This window comes from Ostrea edulis, chromosome 7 (assembly GCF_947568905.1).
Source record: "Ostrea edulis chromosome 7, xbOstEdul1.1, whole genome shotgun sequence".
Lineage (NCBI taxonomy): Eukaryota > Metazoa > Mollusca > Bivalvia > Ostreida > Ostreidae > Ostrea > Ostrea edulis.
The window spans coordinates 54,939,132-54,963,557 of NC_079170.1; the positions used below are offsets into that span (position 1 = coordinate 54,939,132).

At 35.6% G+C, this 24,426-nt stretch overlaps 1 protein-coding gene and 1 long non-coding RNA gene across 3 annotated transcripts in view; one reads left to right on the plus strand and one right to left on the minus strand.

The window, feature by feature from the left end:
- Window positions 1–1,712: 1,712 nt before the first annotated feature.
- Window positions 1,713–24,426, minus strand: part of LOC125655626 (GRAM domain-containing protein 4-like) — a 38,517-nt gene continuing 15,803 nt past the window's right edge. For both annotated transcript variants that reach the window (XM_056144769.1, XM_056144770.1), the window contains 11 exons: window positions 23,695–23,786; window positions 20,098–20,152; window positions 18,583–18,651; window positions 13,128–13,171; window positions 12,922–13,031; window positions 11,569–11,723; window positions 9,304–9,457; window positions 7,850–7,940; window positions 7,511–7,592; window positions 5,056–5,118; window positions 1,713–4,903 (listed from right to left, as the gene is read on the minus strand). In XM_056144769.1, the coding sequence (XP_056000744.1) occupies window positions 4,712–4,903; window positions 5,056–5,118; window positions 7,511–7,592; window positions 7,850–7,940; window positions 9,304–9,457; window positions 11,569–11,723; window positions 12,922–13,031; window positions 13,128–13,171; window positions 18,583–18,651; window positions 20,098–20,152; window positions 23,695–23,786 (1,107 nt within the window). In that variant the 3' untranslated portion in view covers window positions 1,713–4,711. The remainder of the gene's footprint in view (window positions 4,904–5,055; window positions 5,119–7,510; window positions 7,593–7,849; window positions 7,941–9,303; window positions 9,458–11,568; window positions 11,724–12,921; window positions 13,032–13,127; window positions 13,172–18,582; window positions 18,652–20,097; window positions 20,153–23,694; window positions 23,787–24,426) is intronic.
- LOC130048260 (uncharacterized) overlaps window positions 9,467–24,426 on the plus strand; it is a 30,089-nt gene continuing 15,129 nt past the window's right edge. Inside the window, exon 1 of the long non-coding RNA XR_008797105.1 lies at window positions 9,467–9,736. This is a non-coding gene — a long non-coding RNA (uncharacterized LOC130048260). The remainder of the gene's footprint in view (window positions 9,737–24,426) is intronic.

Genomic DNA, 24,426 nt, shown 5'->3' on the forward strand with positions numbered 1-24,426 from the left:
CTGCACTATGTCAGAAAGCTTTCATGTGAATTTGAACTTTTCTGGTTTAGTGGTTTTTGAGAAGAAAGTTTTAGAACATTTTCTTTTTATTCGCTACCAGCAGCGCAGTCCTCAACAGTAACATCGGAGAGTATTTTAAGACAACGATCGGAGTCCGTCAAGGATGAATACTCTCTCCAGCCCTGTTCAATCTCTTCCTGGAAAACATCATGAGAGACACTACACGACTTTAAGTTCACCATCGTTGGGCCAACGATCAACAACCTACGTTTCACCGACAATATCAACCTAATGGGGGGGCAGTAATAGTGAACTGAAAGACCTCACCAACAGACTGGCATGAAGGTCAGCAGTGGAAAGAGAGAGGTCATGATCAACAGCACAAATAACACCTGCAAAAATCACCATGCACGGTCAGCAGCGTGGAGGTAGACGCTTTCAAATACCTTGACGCCAGTGGCACTCACAAAGGACGGCCACTCTACCACCGAAATTAAGACTAAGCTCGCCATCGCAACATCCAGCATGGCAAAACTCGACAAGATCTGAAGAAGTAAAGACATCCATCACCTTTCCAACAAAACTTACACTGTACAAAGCCCTATTCTTGGTCATCCTTCTCTACGGCTGTGAGAGCTTGACCATGACAGCTGAGACGACCAGAAGAGTCCTAGCGTTTGGGACCAAGTGCTTCAGACGACTGCTAAGGATCTCCTGGAGAGACCACAAGACCAACGAATTCGTTCGTGCCCAAATAAATCTACGGGCAGGTCCGCAAGAACCCCTTCCTAGCTCTTATGAAAAGAAGGAAGCTGGCATGGTTTGAACACATCACTCATCACAACAGCTTACCCAATAGTTTTGGAAGGTGGCCGCAGACGTGAACGACTGGCAAAGAGCTGAATGGAGCACCATCCTGATGAGATTGGCATAAGACAGATCTGGTTGGCGCTCCGTGGCCTACAGGTTTTCCACCATGTCTCCCCTACGACCATTGGTCAGAGAATGAGATAAACTTTGATCCCCTATTGTGGCCCTACCATACCCTGGGGACCATGATTTTAATAAACTTGAATATGTACTATGTCAGGAATCATTCATGTAATTTTCTGGTCCAGTGGTTCTTGAGAAGATAGTCAAATAACCCCACCCTATTTTTGCATTTTCGTGACATGGCCCTTCATTTGAACAAACTTGAATCATCTTCACCAGATGATTTGTACCAAATTTGATTGAAACTGGGCAAGTGGTTCTGGAGAAGAAGATGAAAATGTGTGAAGTTTACAGACAGGCAGACAAAAGGCGATCTGAAAAGCTCACTTCAGCTTTCAGCTATAAACACATCTGGCTGGCTATATTACATATACGTTTGGTAAAATGTAACAAACGGTACTGATATGAAAAGATATAATTTAGTAAGACATTTACGTTACATGAAGTACTAGTAGATTATATCCGAACTACTGAGATGCATTACATGTAAAACGGACATATAATGTTAATTCTGAATTCAATCTTTTTCTTTCATGAACATAAAAATTAGAAAACCTAAATGTATTGTACATTCTATGGTGGGGTTTTTTCTTTTCCAAATATCAACGGGAACTTACCTACAAATGTCTTTGTCTGATTTGATATACTGGGAGTATGTTTTGTGACACTAAATAACAATTTCCTCTTTTTGATTAGGCATATAAAAGACAGAAAACCAGTTTAGGCAAAACCATGATTTTAATTTGATTGTCATATAAAGATTACGTTATCGCACAGAGGGTGATCATGGTTAACCTCTGTTGACAATCATGGTTAACAAACTACTCTACACTAAATAAATCACCATACTTCCTCTCATTCCTCATTTAATACACACACACACACACACACACACATATATTGAAAAGAAAAATAATTGTCATAATATATATATATGACAAACTTATTTTCTATAATCAAATTGTCATGCGTTATGCCTCTGGAAATTTTTCCCTAACTGCCACGGTAGGGGAATAGCTTGGGTTAAAGTGCGAAGGTACAGCAATTTGATTGGTCAAAAGAATGGTTATGAAACGATTGGTTTAAACGATATTGAAATCGAAAGTATCAATTTAAAAAAAACTTCTTAGAACTCATAATGAAAGTAACACATTGCAGAATGTATGAAAGGAGTCACCGAAAAAAAGTCACGGAGAAAAAAGTCCTGGGAAAAAAGTCTATATGCATATAACAATATTTATTAATTAAAATTTTAAGTGGTATAATTTTTTCATATTTTATTTAGTTTTATACGTAAAAAAAAACAAAAAACCAAACAAAATCCCACATCATTAGTCTAGTGAAATTGTTTTACATTTCATTGATGATCATTGCACATTGAGTACGAGTTTTATTTTTTTATTTATTTTTTTTTCGAAATAAGCAAACAGAGGTTTCCACAACATAAGGATTATGTTCAGATCCATCGTCGGAAACCCACGGTCGGCCGCTCTAGACGATTACCTAATCGTACAGCGACCGACCGTGGGTTTCCGACGATGGTTCAGATCATCCTATTATAAAAACAACAAAACAATCAAATCAAGGTAACCCAAGCTGAAAGTCAAAGAAACAGTTACTCTCGAAATACCAGGGCCGTAAATTACATGGAGGCGGAGGAGGCAGCTGCCTCCTCCAACTTTTGAGCCAAAAAAAATTAAAATTTAAAGTTCATTAGAATTTATGTTGTTTCCAATAACTAAGAACATGATACCTCCCTTAAAAAGCATTCCAAATCTTTCTTTTAGAATGAGTTAGTCAAGTAACATCTTAGAAGGCCCTAGAATCAAGGATTTTGCACGAAACGTGTTCAGTGTGCACAAAATGTGCTCAGCGTCTGGGGGCCTGGGCGCCCAGGCCCCCGCCTAATTTCCTGCCTCCTCCAAATTGAAGGTTAATTTACGGCCCTGAATACACAAAAAAATGTCACCACAACCATGTAATATGCATACACACAATATTAAAACTACGGAAGCCGATAGGTGCCAGGGTATAGAATTAATATTTATTTAACTGGCGGCCGCCACTTATTAAATAGCGGCCGCCATATAAATTAAGTGGCGACCGCCAGTTATTTTATCTGGCGACCGCCACTTAATTTATATATGGCGGCTGCCAATTGCAAAAACAATGTAATTCGTATCGCTGAGTGATTATTTTGGAAAGATTTAGAATAGTACGCAAACACGCAGCATCGTTTTTCAAAGTGTATAGGGACAGTCGGAGGGAAAATGGTCTTCTACAATTGTTGACAAGCAGAAAAGGAACCTAATATGTCTCTTTCGCTCAAACTTCGTACTCTTAAATTGGAGGGAGGGGGTTCCGTTCATCCTTCAATTGATCAGTTAATTCATTATTACATTTTTACCATTCATTACTACCACCAAAAGAGTGGGGTGGGGGCCAATCCACCAATTAATCTTATTTCACATGTGAAAATAATTTAGTTTGCATTTGAAAATAATAGAAATTGAACGTTGTCAAAAAACGGAGGGTCAGCCCCGTGGTTCTAGGTATTTAACAGTACAATCGAAAAACAATAATTTAATGCTCTTAATTATATATATCACATACATATTACTAAGCATTGGGGAGGGATATTGTGACCCCCCCCCCCCCCCCCCCCCCGGATTACAACATAAAAGCATGTAGACATCAAGGTCAATTTATGACAACGCACTAATGTAACACAGATAAATGTTAATAACACATGTAAATTAATAATTATAATTGAAATAAACTTTAACAGCAAATTAATTTCCTCCTTCTGATTAGGCATATAAATGACAGAAAATCAGTTTGGGCAAAACCGTGATTTTAAGTTAAATTTCATATAAAGATTACATTATCTCACAAAGAGTGATCATGGTTAACCTCCTATGCCCAAACTGGAGAAGTATGTATAAATGTAAACAGTTATATCTTGGGAAAAGTAAAGAAGTATGTAATCCATACTTTCATACTATACAAAACACCAATATAATAAAACAAATACAAACTATGGACAGAGAACTAGATACAGTGTACATAAGATGTAACACAACTAACAGGTTATCTACAGTCATATAAACACAAAGTTAAATCAATCCTGAGGTAGCACTCCTGAAGATGACACGAAGCAACCTATCTAACACTAAGCTGAAGTTGTAACAGCAGGCACTAAAGCAAATACACTACAATGTAAACTGATGTGCAACATGCCACAAAAGATCATGTTACAAAAAAGTTTCATCACGCATCCTTCCTCAGGTAAAATATAAAAACAGCAGTGAACAAGGCTGGATTAAAAACAGCAGTGAGCCAGGCTGGATTAAAAACAGCAGTGAGCCAGGCTGGATTAAAAACAGCAGTGGGCAAGGCTGGATTAAAAACAGCAGTGAGCAAGGCTGGATTGCCCTGATAAACACAAATCAAAACATGGAAAATGAAATAATGAATTTATCACACATACAGGTACGGTTCTTGACAGTAACTAACTAGTATGGGAGAAGGCGTCGTAATTCAGACCCTAATCTATCAGCAACCTAAAATGGAAATATTTTTAAAACAAAAAATATATATATGGCACATACTGGAAACAATATCCTAGAAGTTCTGTGAACTCATAAGAAACGAATCTTCAAGTTAAACAACCTTTTTCTATCAACATTGTAAAAAGGTGAGGAATATTCAAGGCTTCTTATTCGGAATCACCATATTCAACTGGAAAACTGAAATTCTGTTTATTTTCTGTTAATCGTACAATATTTGGGCATGGTGATGATTCATCCAATGGTATTCCAGTTGCCCATGGCAATCCTTTGTTTACACCGTGTTCTTGAATGCTGTCGTATGCATCGTCTCGGTTAAGCAGCCCGCCAAATACAAAACTCTGAATAAATTTACACAATACATTAGAATATTGTGAAGAATGTTTCTGGTAAAGATACGTACTTATGTTGTAGCACATGTATTTTGAAATAATAAATAAACATTAAACATTTCAATTTGTACAAGATCCTGATATAAATTGTCTATGCTTACCCTTTCTTTCACAGTCACTTCTATTGCCATACCTGATCCCGGCATAAAATGAAATGGTTTGGACTGAAAAAAAATAATCATCGATATGTTAATATACTCTTGAATTAAAATATTTCATTGGTGTCACTTTCCAGGAAATTTAAGAATGACCCCTCAAAAGCACTTAAGTGTGGATAATGTGTATAGATCTTATGCTCATAGCCCATCCCACCCCCACCCAAAGAAAAAATAAATATAGAACCGATTTCTCCAAAATATGTGACTTTCCCCTCTGATCACCTTCATAAGTCTTTTGGTACTTTCTATAAGCTTTTGAGATGACAACTTCTTGGACTTTCTATAAGCTTTTGAGATGACCACTTCTTGGACTTTCTATAAGCTTTAGAGATGACCACTTCTTGGACTTTCTATAAGCTTTTGAGATGACCACTTCTTGGACTTTCTATAAGCTTTAGAGATGACCACTTCTTGGACTTTCTATAAGCTTTAGAGATGACCACTTCTTGGACTTTCTATAAGCTTTGGAGATGACCACTTCTTGTACTTTCTATAAGCTTTTGAGATGACCACTTCTTGGACTTTCTATAAGCTTTTGAGATGACCACTTTTTGGACTTTCTATAAGCTTTTGAGATGACCACTTCTTGTACTTTCTATAAGCTTTTGAGATGACCACTTCTTGTACTTTCTATAAGCTTTTGAGATGACCACTTCTTGTACTTTCTATAAGCTTTAGAGATGACCATTTTTGAATACTATTCAACATATGTGCACTTCTCTGATTTTATTTCCTTTTATGCATTTGGATTTTTAAGAAATCCTTTCATTATATTTGTGTTCAATTTTAACCATTTTGGTTCATTATTTTCAATAATTTAAGATCTTAATTGGTCAGAGGGTTTTGCAAGGAGATTTTGTTTAAATGATAAAAACAGAAACATTATGACATTGAATTATTGTGTGCATCTAATGGATGAAATTAAGATCTTCAAATGATTTATGATATCTTCATTATTATGCTCCCCAAAAAATTTTGTCAGAGCATTCACTAGTAATTGCTATAATGTATGTCCATCCGAGTTCATATTTCCTAAACTTTTCATCAGAAATTGATCATATTTGATCCTTGAGATAAGGACTTTTGGACCAAGGTATCTCAAGGTCATTTGGAAAGATCAAGGTTGATTAGAACATACAAGTTCCTTACTTCAACAGCTTTTGAACGGGTGTTGATCATATATCAACAAAGAAGTAACAGGCAAATGGATTCCAGGCAAAGGTTTATTCTGCAGTTATTGATCACTGTGCAAATGACTTTTGGAAAAAGGTTACTTAAGGTCATTTGTAAAGATCAAGGTCACTCAAAACATATACTTTATTTACAAAAACAAGAGGCCCACAGGCTTTATCGGTCACCTGAGTATTGGTTAAAAGTTTCACTTGACTATAGTGCCAATTAAGGGCTATGAAATCCTGTTCTGCATATCTAAGCTAAATTCTAATATTCAGCAATAGTATAAACTAGATGTGTTCTTAAAACTTTAAAAATGCCCTCAAAAGTGCCTATACTGAAGAAAGGCTTTACATAATATATGTAACATGGAACACAATATGACTACTTTGGACCCATCCTAGAGGCAAACCCTGAGGTTGCAAAATTCACAATTTTGGTACATCCTTTTCTGCTTTTCCTACATATGCAGTTAATTTTTTATACTGTATCGGCAAAGTTAAAGAAGTCTATCAAATTGCAATTTAAGTAAAATCAGATCCTATGATCCGCTCATCTACTATCGCTACACAAAGGTAGCAATAGTATATGAGCGGATCAAAGGATGTAATTTTAATTAGATTGATCAAATTATAAAGACAATGATCTCTGTAATAATTTCAGCTCCAGCCTGAAACCAAACCCTTAGGATCATGAAATTTACAATTTTGGTCAAGAACTACCTACACCTTCTAATTATCTATTTAGTTTCAATTTAGTATCAATAGCATTAAGTTATAGTATTAAAGTCGATCATTATCTTAAGTTTTATTGCAAATATAACTCGCAAATAAGACAATAAAGTATGAATTGGTGACCTTGACATTCAACTCAAGATCAATAGCAGTGGATTTTTCTATCATGATGTCATATATATATTAGGTATAGATATATATATCCATAAAAAGACATTGTATTGAATTCCTTTGCAAAAACTAAAAAAAACTAAAGATATCATTTGGAAATTTCTACAATATTCTTACCTTGGCTTCTAACATATCAACAAGGTCTTATTTGAGTTATAAGGATTCAGAATTCATCATATAGAATTTCACAGCTGTCTAGAAAATCCACATCACCTCAGTAATAGCATCATAATTCAGTAAAAATGTAAAGTTTTCCTTTCTTTAAATCGAGACAACTACTACTTGGTGTATCTTGCATATTGTTGTTTATTGTTGTTTACCTTGGTGACAGTCACTATGTCAACCAGTGGAATGAGGAGGTTCTCTTTTGATGGAATGCATTTTCTTTCAAAACAAATGAAACTGTAAGTAAAAAAGCACAATGCATTGAAACCCACAATTTCACTCTCATGCATATCTCAGTCTGAACAGATAGAGAGATTTTATAGTTTACTATTTATCAGCGACAAGAGGACTAAAAGCAAGTTATCAGCTATAACTGACAGTAACAAAAATGGGGTAAAGTAACCAGTAAAATAGCAAGTTTGTGATCGTGTATATTTTACATGACCTTAATTTCTTTCTGATTTTGAGAATGTATTAACACCTAAGGTGGATACCTTTTAGTCAAATACAGCTTGCCATTCTTAAAAGCACCCATTCCTCTTTTTCTTCTGTCCACCAATGTACACCTTCTTCCCCCTCGCCACCCTGCAGATTGTATAATTCTATAATAGGCATTGTACATCATCTTCCCCCTCACCACCCTGTAGTACGCATAATTCTATAATAGGCATTGTACATCATCTTCCCCCTCGCCACCCTGTAGTACGCATAATTCTATAATAGGCATTGTACATCATCTTCCCCCTCACCACCCTGCAGATTGTATAATTCTATAATAGGCATTGCACATCATCTTCCCCCTCGCCACCCTGTAGATTGTATAATTCTATAATAGGCATTGTACAACGTCTTCCCCCATCCCCTGCTACCCTGTAGATTGCATAATTCTATAATAGGCACTGAAAACATTTTTTTAATCATTAACATTTCAATTTCTTACTAAAGCTAGCTGAGCTAAAATTTATTCTCCACAACTCTGTGAAGAATATAAGGAAGCCATTGAGTGTCAGGGTAGAGAATTAATATTAATTATATGTAATTCATGTGGTGGCTGCCACTTAATTTATTTGGTGGCCACCAGTTACCTGGGAATCACCATGTAAAGTTTCATTGCATAAATTAAAAAAATGCTAGAGCCATATTCTGGAAATCGTTACTTATATACATCATAAGAATTTGTGACTTGACTATCTGGTCTAAAAATCTTTTTTATGTCATCGAGAGTCATCTAAATGTTTCATTGCAAAAGCTAGAACAGAACAAAAGACATCATCTGAAAACTATTCAGACAATATAGGAATCTGCAACCTTGTCCTATGTCTTTTGACACTAATTTCTTTAGAGATCTTCTTAGAAGTTATGTCAAATTTATGTGCACATTAAAGCTCAACATTTTTAGGGATGCACTTTGGAAATTAAACAGTGAATATACTAGTAAATCTCAAAGACAGAAATTGTTCAATCAGATAATGCCAGTTAAATTAATTGGCAGCCACCACATAACTCAAGTGGCAGTCACCAGATATTAAGTGGTGACTGCATGCCAATTAAATAAGTGGCAGCTTTGTATAAGTGGTCACAAATAAGTGGACACAAATTAAGCAATTTTTCCATAAATTATGGGTATATATATTTAGCAAGAGCTAATTTTAGCAACATTATAATTCCAAGAAAGATAGCTATAATTACCTCCGATATAGAATAAATTGTTAGTGATATTCAATTTTAGTAATCTCAACACTGTCGCAATTAATACCAAAATTAAATCCTCGCTTAAAATTCTGCTTATACGGTAAGTGGTAGTTGCAGTTAAATAAAATGGGGCCAACACATAAATGAAGAGGTAGCCGCCAGTTAATCTGATATGAATTCTCTTCCTCTGCACTCTTCTACCCTGGACCTACTGGCTTCTGTAGGAATACATTATATGCTAAATCAATGATCAAACCCGATAAAAGTATTTCCGAGGCAGGTAAACAGAAGAGTTGAAAGAAAGCTTTATTTTCATCTGATGGATCTATCTCTGTTGAATTTTCTATATTTTCCAGTCCTGATTCAGTTGTGTCTTCCTCTGCACACTTATTCACATCAGGCAACACATACTGGAGAATGCATCATTAATATTACATATCTATCATGACAGCAAATTCCTTAAGTTATTTAGCACAAAAATCAAACAGAACACATGGATATTGACTGAGTTCATTTCTTTTGTCAGAACTGGGAACCAAATTGTTCCCAAAAGGTTGTAAAACCATTGAATCCAAGAATTCTGGAAAACGCCATTAGTATGAAGTCTGAAGTTAAGTGTTCTTCAATCATCTGTTGCAAAGGATCTATCATACACATAAAGCCTTTAAGGAAACTGGGTCAGGTCAAAGGTGAGTAATTTTGGTAAGAACATATAGGCAAAATTAATAGAGTGGTGCAACCTACATATGTGCTCTATATTGTTTATTAACATATGTGACCTATTTTTAAGTCACTAGAAGTTTCATGACGTTGTATTTTTAGAACAGTGTTTGAGAATGTAAATAAGTAACCTGTTTATGAAATATAATTTGTTTTCATTGTCCCCCAGCTCCTCAAATTGAAAGTGCTCCAAATTACACCCCGGCCCCTCCCCTTAATGCACCGTATGGTATGGAGGAGAAAGCATTATATGAGCAGAAACATATACTGTACATTGTGAACTGCACTTTGTGCATTGATGAAAAAGATGGAGAAAAAATTCAACATCGATGTGACCAATGTCACTGTTGTATATGATACAAAAATAATGATTGTTATGCTGAAGTATCCACAGGCAATTATATACATTTATTGCATGATAGTGAGGGAGATATGAAGATTTATTCACCCAAGAAAAATCATATTCCCCGAGGGTGTTGCCCTCGGGGAATATGATTTTTCTTGGGTGAATAAATCTTCATATCTCCCTCACTATCATGCAATAAATTGTTTATTATACCGAAACAAAGCAAGACCACAAAATTGCATTTGAGATTGGAGTCCGCTCATCTATACATTGTACATGTATGTAGCTGAGATTGCCCTAATGGTAACACCACGCCTCAACGAATAATAAGGTACAAACAACGAAATACAGTGATATATGATAACCAGTTTTTGTATTTCCATTCTCCTTGAATGCTGATTTGCTTGCTTGTTTTGTATCAACCCAAACCAGGCGATTTAACTGTGTATCAGAGACCCGCATATTTTGTGCCTTACGAATTATGGAAGTAGAATGACTCGGACTTATTGTGACGTCACAATACATTTCGTCGTCTTAGACGTTAAATTTATGGAAAATGCACGAGGCTGCCCAAGCGGTAAATATGATAGGGAGATATGATGTTTGAGAGGGAGATATGAAGTTTTGTTATCCCTGACATGTGACCGTCTAGACCAATCAGATTACGCGTTGCATAGAATTCTCATACTGAGGTATAATAATATCTCTTAGGTTCGAATTTACTATTATAGTAAATTCATACCCAAGCGATATAATTGCCCATGGAAGTACCAGTACGAAATTGAATATACCCTTGTACATGAAAAAGATATAATACACTCCTCTCTGATCCACTTTAAATTGTAGAAAAATACCGGGGGGGGGGGGGGGGGGGGGGGGGGGGGGGGGTATCAGATCCTTAGGTCAGAACAATGTAAACAAACATTACATGATAATGAAGTATTGTACAAAATTTCAAGGCTATCCGATAAGCCATATAGGAGGAGAAGTGTTTATAAGCTATTTTACACCCTCCAAATTGTAAGAGGTAAATATGCACATCTAAATATGGCAATGAAGTATTGTACAAAGTATCAAGTCTATCGAATAAGCTATATAGGGAGAGAAGTGTTCACAAGCTATCTTACATCTTATATCCAATATAACATTCAGGAAAATTATTGGACCGTTACTTTCTGACAATACTGACATCTACAAATGGCAATGAAGCACGTATGAAGTTCCAAGTCTATCCAATAAGCCATACAGGAGGAGAAGAGTTCTCAAGATTTTGTGACAGATGGACAGACAGACAGACAGAAAGTACAAAAACAATATGTCTCCACCTCGAAGAGGGAGACATAATCATAGAATGGAACTCTCTAGCATTTTGCTTTAGTATAGACTATAAATTTTGTGGTTCGTAGCACTTTACAGAATTACAAAGGATATTACATTACTGGGGACTGGACTTACCTTGTCAATATGTGACTGAATGTGTGACTTCTCCCATGACTGTCTCGTTGGAAGCATTGTCCAGAGTCTAGACATCGAGTCATACTTCTGCTTGATTCTTGGGAATTTGTAGTACACATGGTTGATTAAAAATAGTTTTATTCCCATATTAATACCTACAATAACAACAAGAATATTCAAACAAGAGGTTCCACAGACCTTATCAGTCACCTGGGTATTAGCTAAAAGTATCACTACCCCCAAGGGCTGCAAAATCTATAAAACATTTCCTGTTCTGCATATCTAAGCCAATTGTTCAGTATCAAACAAGATGTATTCTTGAAACACAAATGCCCCAATGATGCCCATACTGATGATTAGAGACTTTACATTATACCGTATAATGGGTTTTTTCTGCAGGGTGATAAATTTGGCTTATTTTAGCTGTTAAATAGCTTCCAATAAAAGTTCACTTGTCAGATATACACCCAATTGCAACTTCAGTATTTGCAAGAGAGGTGACTCTTCCTTGTCTGCCAAAATTTATTCTGATAAAATTATTAGCATACCTTTGAGCCATCAAATTATCAAATTTTAGACCACCAGAAAAAAACACCTATACGGTAATATGTGTTATATCAACACAATATGACTATTTTAGACCTTTCCTAGAGTCAGAACCCTAGGGTTGCAAAATTCACAATTTTGGTACATCCCTTTCTGCTTTTCCTTAGTTTTTATACAGTATTAGCAAAATTTATGATGTCTTTCAAATCAAAGACATTTAATCACTATGACCGTTTCGGCCCCACCTTGGTATCAAAATCCATACTCCTGGGATCATGAAATTTACAAGTTTGGTAAAGGGTTACATGTTCCTTCTAAACATCCATTCAGTTTTTAGTATCAATAGCATATTATTATTAAGATGTTATTTAAATGTTTTACACACTGAATGCCAAGTCTGGCCCAAACCTAAGGTCAGAACCTCTACCCTAGGGATCTTGAAATTTACATCTTTGGTAGAAGCCTTTCTGCTCTACATGACTATGCATTCAGTTTTTCATACACATCTGCAGTTGTAGAGAAGACTTTTGAAAATTGGTCAATTTTTGCCTGCCACTAAGGCACCAGGGGTGCTGTTGTCCTCAGATTGGATCTGGAGCATCAGCCCTTTGGATATCAATAGATATTATCATTATCAAGGAATACATGAATAAATAAATATCAAGACTAAAGCGAAAATATTTGCATTTTCAACACATCCTGTACTTAAGTGTATAGAAGAGTAGATCTTCCCTGCACAACAACTTAACAATTCTCCAACTATGTAAATTATCAAATTCAGTAAAATTACTCATAAAAGCACCTCACCTATAACACAGAGCAGCAGGTCAAAGTTCACAACCACAGATATGACAAAAAAGCCACAGAGAGCAAGGAAGAGCCGCTGGGCTGCTGGCCGGTATCGCCACGTCAGCACACTAATAAAACATAATTACACAAGTTTTACTTAATCATACTGCTATACAATGATACATAGTATGAAGACCACTTTAACTCCATAAAATAAAATGTACCTTTCAATCTTCTCGAGGCTATCTGCAGCTTTCCCAAGGTAATCCTATATAGCATAAACAATACAATATCTACTAGTGTACACAATCCATGTAAAACATTATGTGTTTGTACATATCTACTAGTGTACACAATCCATGTAAAACATTATGTGTTTGTACATATCTACTAGTGTACACAATCCATGTAAAACATTATGTGTTTGTACATATCTACTAGTGTACACAATCCATGTAAAACATTGTGTTTGTACATATCTACTAGTGTACACAATCCATGTAAACATTATGTGTTTGTACATATCTACTAGTGTACACAATCCATGTAAAACATTATGTGTTTGTACATATCTACTAGTGTACACAATCCATGTAAACATTATGTGTTTGTACATATCTACTAGTGTATACAATCCATGTAAACATTATGTGTTTGTACATATCTACTAGTGTACACAATCCATGTAAACATTATGTGTTTGTACATATCTACTAGTGTACACAATCCATGTAAAACATCATGTGTTTGTACATATCTACTAGTGTACACAATCCATGTAAAACATCATGTGTTTGTACATATCTACTAGTGTACACAATCCATGTTAAACATCATGTGTTTGTACATATCTACTAGTGTACACAATCCATGTAAATATTATGTGTTTGTACATATCTACTAGTGTACACAATCCATGTAAACATTATGTGTTTGTACATATCTACCATTGTATACAATCCATGTAAACATTATGTGTTTGTACATATCTACTAGTGTATACAATCCATGTAAACATTATGTGTTTATACTACCATGATTTTTACAAACTTGCATCTATCTACAATATCTCAGGAAGCTTTTGTATAAATGTAAACTTTCCTGGCCCAGTGGTTCTTGAGAAGAAGATTATTAAATATTTTCCCTATATATTTACATTTAAAACTTTGATCCCCTATTGTGGCCCTAACCTACCCCCAGGGGTCATGGTTTTGACAAACTTGAATCTGCACTATGTCAGGAAGCTTTCATGTAAATTTCAGCTCTTCCGGCCCAGTGGGTCTTGAAAAGAAGATTTTTAAATAAACCCATCCTATTTTTGCATTTTTGAGATTATATCCCCTTTGAAGGAGGCATGGTCCTTCATTTGAACAAACTTGAAAGCCCTTTACCCAAGGATGCTTTTTGCCAAGTTTGGTTGAAATTGACCCAGTGGTTCTGGAGAAGTTGAAAATGTGAAAAGTTTACAGACAGACAGATGAACAGACAGAAAAGCTCACTTGAGCTTTCAGCTCAGGTGAGTTAAATATTTATTTTATAAAGAAGATCAGGTGCCACAATACTTATCTTCACCAGCTTACTGGAATATACACTACATGAAGATGTTTGTTTATCAAATTGATAAATTGTATTACCCTTACCTAAATAAAGGCAATCATCACTATGTAAACTTTAAACCCTCTATTGCGACTCCACCCTGGCCCCAAGAGTCATGACCTTTAAAAAGGAGGTACGTGTACCGTGTCTTGTCACAAAGAAATATCATCTTATGATTTCAGTGCCCTCACCAAGATGGATATATATGAGGAAGCATGAAAGTTTATATAATTCTATGTAGAATTTTAATGTTGTTCAAACACTTTATTGTATTTTCTGGGAAAGGTTTGGATTGAGGCTGATTATCATGGATGTATCACATTGGCTGCAGCAAACATCATACAGCATATTATTTGTAATTTTCTAACATTTGACCATTGTTTCAATCACTGTTGCTTTTTCTGTAATTGGAAACCAATATCCATCATTATCACTTGGCTAAAAATGGTGTCACTGGTGGGATGGATTCCATGCGTTGATGTTTCCTTATGGACAACACAACCAATCTAGACATCAGTGAGAATAGTGGAGGAACTCGAAGATGGAGACGTTACTGCGAGGGTCAGATGGAGACGTTACTGCTGCAGCTCAAGGACATCAAGAAATATGATGTTCAATGTTTGCACTCAAAAAGAGTAAGATAAAGAAATTTTGGGGAAGGAAAGGGGAGCAATCTATGTATGATTTTATAGAAGACATCACCCATGTTTTGAAGACACCAACCTCTGATGAAGAGAAGATAAACTTTCTGGTTAACCATTTAGATGATCCAGCTAATGAATAAGTTTTTTTTTATCAAGCTCCTTCAGCGAAAACACAACCAGATGAAATTTTGCATGTTTTACATGAAACCTTAGGAAAGAAAACATCTGAACTTCTGGCTCACTTATATTGTACAAAGCAAGTGAGACAGAAAAAGCAAGATGTGACATTACAAATATAGACAGAAGCTTTATATCCCAACCAGAGAAAACCCTTGGTTATCAGTTAGCTGAAGAATATTCATGATAAGTGCTAAAATGTCAGCTAGAAAGAGTCATACAAGACCATCCCTATTGTTTGGTGATCTTTAAGAAGAAGCCATTGTACTATCCATAGACCAAGATGAGTTTCGTATTCTGTCTAAGATGAAGGAATACTGACACTTTTCATGCACAAAAATTGCATCGTTTGAAGCTTGAAGCAAATTAAACTCTCTTTTTATCATAGCGAGGAAGAAAGACAGACCTATCCAGCTAGAGCATCAAAAGATAAACTTGTAGACGGTGAGGGATGCGTTTCCAATGCCCGCATAGACAAGTCATTGGATGCCTTACACAGAGCAAAGTGGTTCAGCACATGTGACGTAGCAAGTGGATTTCATCAGACTTGCACAAGATTATTTATTTACTCCAAGATACTAGATGAACATGTGGGGAGACAAGATACCATTTTCCCTCATTTGCATGAGAATGGCCTAAAGCAAGTATGGCCTAAAGCTGAGTCCAAAGAAGCGCAACTTGTTTCTGGAAAAAATTAGCTACCTTGGATACACAGTTTCTGCTGATGGAGTCTCTGGATAAGATTAAAGTAGTGCGGGATTGGCAAAGACTGTGAAACACCTTTGATCTCATTTTGGATTTTTAATTTACAAAACATACTTTTTCAGTAACTTTGCCCAAATCACTAAACCATTTTAAGGACTCATTTCAGTGGCTAACCAGAAGAAAGGAAACAACGAAAAGTTAGTCTTTGTGGAACTTGGATTGTGAAGCAGCATTTGATGAATTGAAAAGTAGAGACTGATACTAGCCAACAGGAACATTGGTGCTAAGGTGATGCAAAACCAAGATAGAGGTAGGTGTGTGAATTTCACACTGCAAAAGTCTGAGAAGACTGATGTGAACTACAGCTCATCTAAGTTATAGCCGTTAGTCATTAAGTGGGCAGTCACTGAGAAATTCAAGGACTCTCCATTTGGAGAAAAGTTCAAAATAATGCAGACAATAATCTGCTCAGTTACATTCTGACAAGTGCACATGGTAAGCTTGGAGGATCAGAACAGCTTTGGGTCTCTCAGAGAGCACAGTTTTACTTCACAGTGAAATACAGACCTAATAAGCTAGATTCTGCTGTTGATGCTTTGTCTTGGATGCCATTGTGTAGTGTTCATCTTGCAGAAATTACAGACTCTAGCACTAGTATTGAAGGTACCCTCCAAAAAGAAACACTACAGTCTGCAATCAGATGCACTGAGGAGGAAGGAGTTGTTTACAGAAATGTGATTTGTGACTGTGTATTGATTTCCTAAGTATGATAGTGATGAAATTTCTCATGTCAACAGGAAGACCCAGTCATCCACCAATTCTTCTACTATTTCACTAGGAAGGAGAGAGCTTCAGAAAAGAGACTGACATGCTTCCTCGAAGTGACAGAATGTTACTGACCAGAGGTGTCAAAATGCAAGTGGCCTCAATGATTTTATCTGTTTACCTGTATACATGTACTATCATGAACTTCCACTTGATTCCTGTTTACAACCTTTCTTCTTGTCACATAATCTATTGTCAGTAGGAACAGGAAGCCTGACATGACATGTCTCTGCTATACTCCAATTTTGATCTAGAACCATTCTGATATTAAGTTCTCCCTCTTCAATCATGGCACACTCGAACCCATCCTATAGCTCTCTAGTCATCTTGACCATCTCGGGCCTCCATATGTTCTGATATTAAATTTTACAAGTTCTCCTGGTGCACAGGGTCAAATGATAATTGAGATAAAATATAATTAAATGCTAAGTTCTCTGTAAACCCGCCACCCCTCTAATCCAGGCATTTCATTCAATCTGGCAGCAGGCTTGTTTAGAAAAGTTTCACTGTATATCAAAATTTGACAAGTACCCTTGTGTTTTGGAGAAAGTGTGGCAATGACAAATAGCACATTGCAGCTTTTAGAATGGAAAGATAAATGGGACATCCACCTGTGTACAACAATTCACAATGTTTGATTTGTAGATGTTCCTGGGAGAGTGGATTGTCTGTCTGGAGATCCAATTCAAAGACATGCATCAATTTTAGCCTATGACAAATACATGGGTGCACGATAACGTTCTCTGCCTTTGGAAAACTGAAGTAGAGGAGAAAGATATTTTTTCACCTTATGATGGCCATCCTCAAAGTCTATCTATTGTACAATGAACATTGTGCAAAATGGAGAAAGAAACCTGTGTTGCACAGTGTTTCACAGAGAAATAGTCTCAAGGACAAAGTTTTCAATCACATTATATAAGAAACACATTGTTTTGTGAGCTTTGACCCTAAGTTATTAAAGACACTAGTTGAAGTAAGCAAGTTTCATTGAAAAAAATGTCAAATATATGGGAGTCATTTTTATACAAGCACATGTACCTTTTCTGCTGTATATACGTCGTGTAAGAGATCTTCAATAACAACATCCTACTTGTACACAACATAGATGCCAAACTCTGAAAATCTTTTCAAGACCTACTGGGGTATACTTTCTGAAAATAATATGATGGCATCCTATTGTAGTGCAGATCAAAGTTCGCCCCATAACCCAAGAGGCCACAATTAGGGTGTAACATAGAAATATATATACATGTCACAGATTCTTTAAAAAAAACCTTCAGAATCATATCAAGCATCCTCATTGAAGTTTGTTCAAATCGTAACCCCTGATTTCTGGGTTTAAAGTTTAACACAGAAATATATGTATATAGGAAAGAACCATATCAAGCATCTTCATATAGAGTGCATTCCAGTTTGATCAGGTCATGACCCCTGGGGCAGGCCCACAATTTATACAGGAATGCAGGTATATTCTAAAGAACCATCAAACTTAATTTGTTTATCAAGTTGATATTCAAGGATTTTCTTGTCGTTTAGATTCAAATTTGTTTACAACATGATGATGACCCATGGAGACAACAATATTCTTCTTAGGCAATACAGGTAAATTCAGACCGTGACTAGGGTGAAGCCACAATCGAGTTTTCAAACTTTTAAATGAGGAATTTGCAACTGCACAATTGAATGATGTGGCTCATGGTCCTCTCGTTAAAAGTCATGCTAATTATCTTACTTGCACTTTCTTTGATATCTGAACTACCAAGTTAATTTTGTCCGATAGTCCCAAAGACGAGTCTTCTTTCTGTGTGAAAAAGTACAACACAACATATGCTGTATATCAGGCAATTTTGGCTTCAGGAATATTTAGCAGATTTTGCTAAAAAATATACAAATGTATGTAGATTGAAATCTTAGCGCTTCATATTTTGGTGAATTTACATTTAACAGGTGTATCATTTATATTAATAAAATTTTGAAACTTTTCTTTTTGATAAATTTTCCTCATCAAAAATGCAAACATTTCCAGTGTGCCAAAATTACCCAATATACGGTACACAAACTACTCCTGTGAATATAACCCAATATATGGTACACAATCTACTCCTGTAATTTGTAAAACATATATGCTTCCCGTGGTGCAAAATTGAAAAGGGTTATACATATACACCATTTAATACACCGGTTTCGAGATACATCCGAGTTATTTCACTTTGGAGAACTCTCGTTCATAGTAAGGTGCAAAACAACTTGTTTACATGCGGGAGTGGAACAAATATCCATCACTGCATGAGTGAATGTGTTCAAGAAGTTTCTCATACCAAATTTCATCACCCGAATTTGAATGATACACAACCTAAGTAAGTGATAAGTAGTCAGGGAGTAATTAAATACATGGAATTCTTATTATATCACGTTATTTTGTTGCTCATATGTATCATATCCAGGATATTACTTGCAAATATGATATTGTTTATACATGTATGTTTCCACTTTTGTAAAACATTTCTTTCTATGGTATTTTGTATTTCCTACATTTACATATTTAAAGAGAAACCGCTTTTAATACATTTTATCATTCGTCATTCTCATTAACTCTGTCCCACTTGGGCAGTCAAAGTTCCACTAAATGCACCTCCTTCACAGAAGAGCTCTTATCTCGAAACTGGCGTAATGATAGTACATGTAGTGCCAAAACAATTCAAGATGTTGAGCAGACAATATTTTTTTATGTCCAGAGTGGATTGACCCTTGGCCTTTGACCATGTCACCAAAAAATCAATAGGGGTCATCTACTCCTTAGGATGTACCAGTGTACCAAGTTTGATGTCAATCAAGCATATAGGAGACAATATACTATTATATCCAGTTTGACCCTTGACCTTTGACCATGTGACCTCAAAATCAACAGGGTCATCTACTCCTTACAATATACCAGTGTACAAAGTTTGATGTCTGTCAAGGAAAGGATCCTAAAGATTGAGCAGACAGTACCTTCCTACATATGTATGTCCAGAGTGGATTGACTCTTGAAATTTGACCTTTTGACCTGAAAATCCATAGGGGTCCTTTATATTCATAACCAACCCACATATGAAATATCATTACGTTCGAGTGAATGGTTCTCAACCGACTGACATACCAACCGACAGGTGCAAAGCTATATCCCCTCTTCTTTGAAGGGGGCGTAAATATATAACTTCACAATACATCTGTACTTCATAATAAAACTTCCAAGAAGTAAACTTACTTTCAAATTGTTCTCTTCTTCATGGTCAAGAAAATTAAACTTTATCTTCATCCCCCTGGAAATACAATAGCAATTAACGTTACAAAAAAAACTTTTTCAAGGCTAAACCAGTAACACAACACTCACCTGAGTCACCTTGGCTCTGCTGTTCCTCAGAAGAATTTTAAAAGATTTTTAGCTTCTTTAAACCCAAAACAAATTTTCACCCCATATCATAATCCCCACCTAATACTGAACCCACACAATATGGGGATGCTTCAAAGTCTATATAACTTTAATACATGGCCTTGCTGTTCTGAGAAGAAGATTTTTTAAAAGTCCCCCCTCCCTATATTCATGTATTATGTAAACTTTGATTTGTGATTTTAGCCTCACCCTAACCCATGGGTCCATGAAACATGAGACTCACAAGCCTTATCAGTCAACTGAGTATATAGTTAAAAGTAACACTAGCCCCAAGGGCTATCTAGAGAAAAAAATTCAGTAACAGTATAAAACAATATGTTCTTAAAATTCAAATGCCCCTGAAAGTGCCCATACTCATGAAAAACTTTACATAACATGCTATATTACATGTAACACTATATGGCTGTTTTGGATCTGCCCTAGAGTCAGAACCCTGGGGGTTGTGAATCAATTCAAAAGTTTGGTACATTTTTTCTGCTTTTCCTAAGATACACATTTACTTTTTATACAGTATCAGTCTTTCAATGATAAAGACAGTAGTCATTATGTTGATTTTGCTTTCAACCCAAATCAAAGGTGAATCTGCACTACATTGCAATGCTTGATGAATTTGCACTACATTGCAATGCTTGAATATTAATATGACTAATCATGGCCAATGGATTTTGATTGAAAATTTTCAAAGATGATATATATTCCAATGTCAAATTTTATCCCCTAGTGAAGCCCCATCCTAACACCACCCCCTCCCCCTCCCAGGCCATGATTTGGAGAAACTTCAATCTGCATTACCTGAGGATGCTTGCATTCAATATGACTAACCACAACTATGTTCATCTTGAGAAAAAGTTTCCCTACATATCACCACATAAATTTTTATCCCCTATTGCACTATCTGAGAATTTTAATGCTTGCAAATTAATGACTAAATCATGGTCCTTCTATTATAGAGAAGATTTCTTAAACAATGTTGCTGCTATATATACATGTATATTCAATGTAAACTCTGATCCCCTATTATGACTCTCATCCTACTCATGGGGGCCAAGATTCCAATACAAGAGGCCCATGGGCCTAGAATCACTCTTCTGATACATTGTAGAACAGGCAAAAATTCTCACTAACCAAGATTCATCAATTAACAAAGTTTGATAATGTTAAGTCAAATAGTACCTGAAAATTTAAATGTAACTGTCCAAAAGTAGGTCATGGTGACCTACTTTTGGTCGACACACTGAAGACTCAAGAGACTCAAGACCCATCAACTGACAAAGTTTGATGATTGTAAGTCAAATAGTATCTGAAATATTCAAATATAGCCGTCAAAATCCAAAAATAGATCACGGTGACCTACTTTTTAGTCAACATACTCTGAAGACTCAACATGCATTAACTGACAAAGTTTGATGATCGTAGCTTTCATAGTGTCCAAAATATGCATCTAAAATTGAAAATGTGAAATTTGAATGTCTGCAAAATTCAAAAAGTAGATCACTGTGACCTACTTTTTTTTATAAATATGTTTCGTGGCCTCTAGATGCATCAACTTAAAAAGGTTTGATGATTCTAAACCTTTCGGTATCTGAAATAACAACCTAAAATGTATTCATAAATGATTAGCCATAAAATTCAGAAAGTAGGTTATGGTGACATACTTTTCACATGACGCAGTTTAAGGTCCCATGATCCATCAACTGACAACTTTTGATGATCATAGGCTCAAAAGTGTCCAAGATATGCATCAAAATCCATTTAATAATAATTACCTGCGAAATTCAAAAAGTAGGTCACCATGACCTACTTTTAAGACAACATTATATTAGGTCCTAAGATACATCAACTGACAAAATTTGATGATCCTAGTCCTTATACTAAGCAAAATATCAAAGTTTTAACAAAACAAAATTTAAAGTCAACTTTGAAGTGACCTTGAGACCACACCCTTTGCCCCAGGATGATGCCTTGAACAATTTTATATCTATAACCTATCCTCATCCTTATGCATAAGTTTGGTGATAATTTGCCCAGTGGTTCTTGAGAAGAAGATTTTTTTAGCAACCACTACTTTTGTTTGCATTTTCCTAATTATCTCCCCTTGTTAATAGTTCATAACCCTAGTTTTAATACAAATGAAAGCCCTTGGGCCAAGGATACCCTGTGACAAATGTGACAAAAATTGGCCAAGGGGTTCTTCAGATATAGCCCTTTTTCCAAAAAGTTGACGCACACCGCACGCCAGACATATGGCCATATGATTAGCTCTTTGAGCCTTCGGCTCAGAAGATCTAATAAAACTTCTATCTTCTATTGTGGCCCCAATCTACCCTTGGGAGTCATGATTTGAACTAACTTGAATCTGCACTATGCTTGCATACAAATATGACTGATCATGGTCTTGCTGTCAAAAGGAAGACAGCCATTATGATGATGTTTTACTCCTCCTTAAAGGCCCCCCCCCCCACCCCCCACCCCTGCATGATTTGAACAAATTCAAAATTTGCACTAACTGAGGATACTTTAAAATGAGTTAATCTTTTCTGGCCCAGTGAATCTTCAGAAGATTTTTAAATCAAGTTTTCAGATTTTTCCTTTCAACAAAATTGAATTTTCTTCACCCAAGGATGCTTTGTGGGAAGTTTGACTGAAAATGACCCATTGGTTCTGAAGAAGAAGTAAAAAATGTTAAAAGTTTATAGACAGACAGAAGGACGCCAGATAAAATGTTATCAGAAAAGTTCACGAGTTTTCAGCTCAGGTGAGCTAAAAACTGTTTTATAAAACAATATATATGATCAGCTGATAACCATCATCGAATACTTGTAATCAGCTGATAACCATCATCGAATACTTGTAATCAGCTGATAACCATCATCGAATACTTGTAATCAGCTGATAACCATCATCGAATACTTATGGTTGGCTTTGTCTTACTGTATATATTGATAACAAAAAAAGATGACATCAACAGTAAGAAAATATGCAATAATGGCAGAGTCAAAACATTACAAAAAACATGCACAGTTAGCTTCATCTTTTATATACATGTAGTTATAATGAGGAGAAAGATGAAATCAACATTAGAGCAGAGGAAGATAACAAACATCACATGATTCAATCACTTACACATCACATGATTCAATCACTTACACATCACATGATTCAATCACTTACACATCACATGACTCAATCACTTACACATCACATGATTCAATCACTTACACATCACATGACTCAATCACTTACACATCACATGATTCAATCACTTACACATCACATGATTCAATCACTTACACATCACATGACTCAATCACTTACACATCACATGATTCAATCACTTACACATCACATGACTCAATCACTTACACATCACATGATTCAATCACTTACACATCACATGATTCAATCACTTACACGCTCTGTAGATAACTAATGAAGTGTCTAAAGATGAGGCAAAGAATGAACATCTGGACAGCCCATCCACACCAAACAGCATACATATACACCTGTAGTAAAATGTCAATACCTTAATCCAACACACCTACAATATCATATTCATATTTGATATCCTATCCAAAATGTTTGTCGATTTCAAATTCAGTGAAAATTCTTTAAGAAAAAAATATATTTTAAAACTATGAAAAGTGCATATTGACAGAAAAGTGGCAAAGGGCACACTTAGACAATAAAATCAATGTCATGATCAAAAAGTGTATATAGTTTTAAAGAAATGTATAGTCTGGTCTGTAAACCAATTTTTTTCGAGTGCGATGAATTATTGAGATTCTCATCACCGCAAATATTTCTTGTTGCGAACCAGTCCTATAATTTCTCTTGAAAAGATATCCTGGTCAAGAAAATTAGTGGTCATGAACTGGTAAATCCAAAAATAAAGTTGTTGTGAATAAAATAGGGTTTACAGAACTAACAGATTCACAAGTGATTTATATATTATATTATTTCACGTTTCCAGAACTGCATGTGTATGATTACATCCTTTCTGTCATGTTTTAAAAAGGAACTTGCGACTAAAACAAAAATCTCCTTTTGCAATTTTTTTTATTATTTACATGGCTTGAATAGTGATTTTAATGTGAATAAGAAGAATCTAGTTATGTTAATATTTTATATAAGGCTCAGTATAAT